At 36.3% G+C, this 6529-nt stretch overlaps 1 protein-coding gene across 1 annotated transcript; it reads left to right on the top strand.

The window, feature by feature from the left end:
- Positions 1-2529: 2529 nt before the first annotated feature.
- Positions 2530-5417, top strand: LOC124892145 (the record flags this gene model as incomplete). The annotated part of the gene is made up of 7 exons (XM_047403556.1): positions 2530-2634; positions 3107-3481; positions 3628-3915; positions 4313-4708; positions 4916-5032; positions 5110-5202; positions 5283-5417. Coding segments are annotated over exons 1-7 (1509 nt in total), but the record flags the coding sequence as incomplete, so codon positions are not given.
- Positions 5418-6529: the final 1112 nt, after the last annotated feature.

Raw genomic sequence — 6529 nt, 5'->3', positions numbered from 1 at the left:
CTCCCGCCGTCCTCACCTGGGTCTGAGCTCCACATACATATCCTTGATTGCTCTGATATATGCCATCGGGGCCCCACTAACCTCCAAGCATCTCCAAAAAACCTCCTTAGGGACTTTGTCGTATGTCTTCTCCAAGTCGATAAACACTATGTGCAGGTCCTTCTTCCTTTCCCTATACTGTTCCACTAGTCTCCGCACTAGGTGAATTGTTTTCGTCGTCGAGCGCCCAGGCATAAATCTAAATTGGTTCTCCAAAATAGACTCTATCCTCCTCAACTCGACCACTCGCTCTCAAATCTTCATAGTGTGACTCAATAACTTAATACCGCTATAATTGTTGCAACTCTGAATGTCACCCTTATTCTTATATAGAGGGATCATAGTACTCCATCTCCAAGCCTCGGGCATTTTTGCTGACTTAAAAATGCCATTAAACAAATCAGTCAACCACCTTAAACCCGCCTCACCAGAAACCTTCCAAAAATCCATAGGAATCTCATCAGGCCCCGTCGCCCTACCCCTTCGCATCCTACGAACAGCCTCTCTGAACTCCTCCACCTTAAAACATCTATAGTAACTAAAATTATGACACTCCTCGGAGTGCTCCAGCTCCCCTAACACAATAACTTTATCCCCTTTATTATTCAAAAACCTATGAAAATAAAACTGCCATCTTTTCTTAATGTGACTGTCCTCTACCAACACTCTACCATCCTTCTCTTTAATGCACTTCACCTGGTCGAGGTCACGAACCTTCCTCTCTCTAGCCTTAGTAAGTCTAAACAACCTCTTTTTCCCTCCTTTCTCCTCTAACCCCGGATACAAGCTCTTAAATGCTGCCGTCTTAGCAGCCGTAACTGCTAACTTAGCCTTTTTCCTAGCTAACTTGTACTCCTCTCAATTTACCCAATTCTCTTCTTCCTCTTTACTATCAACCAACTTAGCATACGCCTCCTTCTTAGTCTCCATTTTCTTCTTAACTGCTTTATTCCACCACCAATCCCCCCGATAGCAACCAGCCCAGCCCATGAAAATACCCAACACCTCACTAGCAGTCTCTTTGATACACTTAGCCACCCTATCCCACATACCATCCACATCTTCCCTACACTCCCACACCCCTATTCCCGCTATCTTCTCCCCTATCTCTCTCGAATTCACCGGCGTCAAGCCGCCCCACTTAATTTTTTGTCGACCCTTTTCACCCCTTTTCTTCCTATCCTTCTTTATACCTAAGTCCATCACCAAGAGCCTATGCTGGTTCGACAGGTTCTCACTCAGAATGACCTTACAATCCTTACACAATACCCTATCCCCTTTTCTAAGCAGTAGATAGTCAATCTGGGTCTTGGCTATCGCGCTTCGAAGGGTGATCAAGTGATCGTCCTTCTTAGGAAAGCTCGAATTCACCACCACCAGCCCATAGGACCTCGCAAAGTCCAACAGAGCAGCTCCTTCATCATTTCTTACCCCAAAGACAAAACCACCATGCACATTACCAAAGCCTCCTAAGAATGCCCTGATGTGCCCGTTGAAATCCCCTGCCACAATGATCTTCTCAGAGCTAGGCATGTCTCTTACCACCTCATCCAAATCCTCCCAAAACCACCTCTTCTCCTCATCTTCCAAGCCCACCTGCGGTGCATACACACTACACATGTTTAGGGTAAATCCCTCAAAGACCAACTTAATAGTCATTAACTTATCACTGATCCTCTTAACCTCAACTACCTGTCCTCTAAGATCTTCATCTACTAGGACACCAACTTTATTCCTATGCCTCTCCATTTCATAGTACCAAAGATTGTAACCATCCACATCCCTAACCTTAGACCCTACCCATTTAGTCTCCTGGACACAAACAATATTGATCCTTCTCTTCTTGAGAATCTTTACTAGCTCTATAGATTTTCCCTGGAGAGTCTCTATATTCCAAGACCCCACCCTCATTCTACAACTCTAGCAACACGTTTACCTCTTCCACTTTTAATGCCAGACCTTGCCCTTACTCCCCCACCTGCCCTACCCACCTCTCCCACCCCTACAACAGCCCCTACCCCAACTCCCTAAAAAATGACCCTATCCTACCATCCACAACCACAACCACTACACCAAAAAAAATACTCCTCGGTAGTAATAAAGTCACAGCAGGGAATACAAAGCAACAACAATAAAACACGACACACCCAAAGTAGATAGTATAATCAAGGTAGGTCAATCCCACAGATTAAAAATAATTCAAGAGATGACCCTGTTCCACCACTTATCCCCCAATCCACTACTCAACAAAGAACAACCAAAAACAATGGGAGAAAATAGCACAACAATAATAGGCACGCTCAAAGTACAAAAATACCACCAAAATGCATAGAACAACTGATACTAAGACCCTTTTTTAGTTTGGGGCTTACTCAAATTCAGTCAACTTCTAATGAAATTGATATATCTGGGTTTGTTCCTGGTAATTTTAATTATAAAGACGTTGGTTTTTGTGAAAATAGATCTAAGTATCGAAACGATCCGACAATCATGAAAAAGTTACGGGATGTTGCTAGTGTTAAAGAGAAGAAGACCGTTGTTGCTATTTCAAAGGAAAAAAAAAAGGAATTTGTAAAAAGAGACCCATTACCAAAGGTATGGTATTTATGTGTTTGATTGAAGAATTTCTCAATAATTTGTTATTGTTAATTAAAAATTTTAGAGTTACTAATTATTATGATACATATCGAGGAAGATAATGTTTGTGCATGCATTATGATACATCACTGTTTTGTTATTATGATACATAAGTAAGAATTTTATCAATATGTCTGATACATATGTTGTAGTTACGTATCATAATATATGATGTAACAACTCTTAAAACTAATTGTTAATCTGATACATTACTTATGTATATAACTATAAGCGAATGTGTTATGATACATCACTGTTTAGAACTAAGTATGAAATTTACCAGGATGTCTGGTACAATTTGATACATAAGTAAGAATTTTATCAGTATGTTTGATACTTATGTTATAGTTATGTATTATAATATGATACATTACTTATGTATCATAAGGTCATTAAATGTGTTATGATACGTCAATGTTTTTAAATGCAGGGTATGAAATACGTGATCAAAACTGTTCCGCATCATCCTTTGAGGTTTGGTATTTCGTTCAGCCGTAACTTTGCGATTGATGTTGAGTACTTTGTGGGTAAAAAAGTGCTAAATATGTTTAAGGAGACATGCTTTGGTGTGTTTGTTCATATGCCTAAATCAAATTTTCAAGGTCAAATAACCAAATGTTTATTGATGCTTGAGTGTAAACAAGATAACCCAAATGAATTCCATGTTTATGTCAAGGGAACAGTTCTGAAATTTATGATTTTTGAATTTGCTCTCATTAGTGGTCTGAATTGCGCCTCAAACATTGAGAACTTTCAGTATCCGAGTTTAGATGGCTCTGTTTTAATGACAAAATATTTTTCAGTGGTAAAAAATGGAATATCCTAAAAAAAATTGTTGAATGGTATAAGATGAGAAATTTTGACAATGACCAGGATGCATTGCGGATGACCATATTATTTTTCACTCATACGTTTTTGTTATCTGAAACTGATGATACAGCTGTTACTTAGATAGAATTCAATAAGATAGAGAATGGTCGATATGAACAATATCCATGGGGAAAGATTGCTTTCAACAAGTTGATGAACTCGTTGAGACAGGACTTTTTCGTTGAAAAGCAGCTTTATCGCTTAGGAGGAATGCCACATGTTCTCAACGTCTGGATGTACAAATATTGTTCTGAAGTAGATAAAGGCATTACTTGTCGTATTGGTAATCGTATCCCAAGGATATGTAACTGGTTTGTTGTTGGAACAAAACCTAAATTCAAAAAGTCCATGAATAGAATGTTTAGAAAGGTAATTTCTATTTATTTTCAATCTCTTTTTGTATTTTAAGTTGCACACATGGAAATTTTTTTTATGTTTTCAATATATATATATTCTTGTCAATATATGATTAAGCATGTAACTTGTTCATACTGTAGTATATTTTGATGATCAGACATCTTTCATATCAATTCATGTAACATAATAACCTTTTTTCACTGTTACATGATACATTACAGTACTCATATGATACATCCACATACATAACTGTACAGTTTATGGTGTACCACTACATGTTATGTAGAATACTGATACATTATTGCTCTTACATTCATTTAACTGAATTTGTTATTTTTTTTAATCTCAATTATAGTATGTGTATACTAACATAAGTCCTACAGTTGATGAGCTAAAATGTCTTCAATAGCCAAATCATGATGAAATGGATTTGAAAGATTCTGTCAATTCAACTTTGCCATTCACATCTTGTAGACAGCCGATAAAAGTTGATCAGAAAGCTAAAATGACAATTGGCTCATTACTTTTGGATGATTTTGATGATTTTACTATCCCACCACAGCTCGAACTATTAACTAGGTCAAAGTCCAAGTCTAATATATCATTAGCACCACCTTCAAAAAGAAGAAAGACAAACGCTGAGCGAAAAGAATCGGTGACAGATCAAGAAAAAATTAAAGTTCAGCCTTCTGTTGAAGAAGTCAATGAATCACCTTCTGGCACATCAAACAAAATTACTGACCTAATCAATGAAGAAGCTCCACATGAACCATCTCTAATAGATTTCAACGAACGGACACCACCAGTAGAATAAAATCCACCAGTTGTCGAAAGTGGACGTGAGTACACACAGAAAATTAATGTGCCTGGAGGAACATATCATGATCAAGTTTTGATGAAAGTTGATATGAATGCAATTGAATCATTAGTCAAGAAATATGTAAGTGCAACATGATTTTTTAAAAAATTGGCTTTATTAACATATCTAATTTACTCTGTTAAAGTTATGCAGGTTGACAAAAGATTTGATGACATTGAAGCATTAATGAAAAAACATCATGAAGAAATGAAAAAACAACATGAAGAAATGATGTTAGCTGTGAAGGAGAAGCATGATGCTCCACAAAAAGTAACTTTTAATATGATCACATCATATTTTATTAAATTTTATATATATTTATCTGTTTACAAGTATATATTTTTCAGGTTGTTATTGAAATTGATAGTTCAAATAAAGAAATGAAAAATAATGACACACATAGTGATGATTTAGGAACTCCGAAAGAACATCCAAAGGATGTTCCAGAAAAGATAAAGTGGTAGGAATGTTAAAGTATCGTATATTATTTTTATAATGTAATAATTTTTTTATGGATCAGAATAATGATGGAAATGCTGTATATACTGGAGAACACAAGCAGGATGAAAATTCATCAACTGAGTCTTCTCACAAATTCAATTTTGATGATACGGCTATTTGGAGACAGACTATTGAAGTTCAAAATGTACAAAAGGTACTGATAGTGCAACAATTATATCGAGTGTATGTTATTAATGTGGAAAATAATTATGTTACTTAGATATTACATTGTATCTTGTACAACTGAAACATTCAACACAAAAAAATGGATACATTTGTCAATTCATTCTCAACAATGTTGTTATTTCAGCCTATATAAGTCAGTTTTAAGTCTGAGTCAAGTTGTTTTGGTATTAGGGTCTTTATCAGTAATTTCACGTATGTCGTCTTAGGGATCTAGAATGTTATTTTGTATTTGTTGTTTAGTTTTTAAAGCGGTCCTAAATTCGTTGCATGTTTTGCTTCTTTCTTTCATCAAATGTTACGAGGTTACGTCTTTCTTTTGTTTGTTTGTTTTTGTTTTCACGAAAAAAAAAAATTCAATTATGTAATGTTTATGCATATGCTGCCCGAACTACGCAAGATCTAATTCATGTACAACATGATACGTAGGCAACCTGCTTTTAGGTTCGATCTAATCATTTTGTTTCTTTGTTTTTTATTTTATTTTTTAAAAGCAAAAGCCATAAAGAATGATAAAATGAAGGTAGATAGCGAGAGAAGAAAAAAAAGAAAGGATGATGAGACAAGAAAGAAAAAGAACAGAGATTGATACGAAAAAAAAAGGAGAAGAAAAGAAAAAAATATAATAAAAAATAATAATAATAAATGTAGATAAAAATAAGTGTAGGTAAAAATCGAGATGATGTTAAAATGACCTCGCTACCCTCAAAAGCTAGTAGAAATGAACATGAATTTAGGACAATTTTACCAATGTGATTCCCACGCTTGTTGTGTGCCCTAATCCTAACGGATGTCGTCTTTGATGAGCATGTTCTTTCAGATAACAGTGGTAGGTTGGCAGCACTCTGGCTAGTCACCCATACTTCACTAGATCCAAAGCAAAGCACGCCATGGCTAGCAGGGAGATTGAAAATTTGCTCATTGACCCAGATCAAGATCACAGGGAAGAAAGTTCAGAACACCATGATGAGGTAGTAAGGCTCAGGCAACAATTGATAGATTTGCACTGGGCATGGGCCAGCGGAATGCCTCCTCCTCTGCTCCCTAAAGGTCTTGGGAGTATCTCTAATTGGCCACCCTTCT

The sequence above is a fragment of the Capsicum annuum genome, unplaced genomic scaffold (genome assembly GCF_002878395.1).
Source record: "Capsicum annuum cultivar UCD-10X-F1 unplaced genomic scaffold, UCD10Xv1.1 ctg4437, whole genome shotgun sequence".
Lineage (NCBI taxonomy): Eukaryota > Viridiplantae > Streptophyta > Magnoliopsida > Solanales > Solanaceae > Capsicum > Capsicum annuum.
The sequence above is the reverse complement of the archived record's forward strand: the minus strand, read 5'-3'. Positions and strand labels throughout refer to the sequence as shown.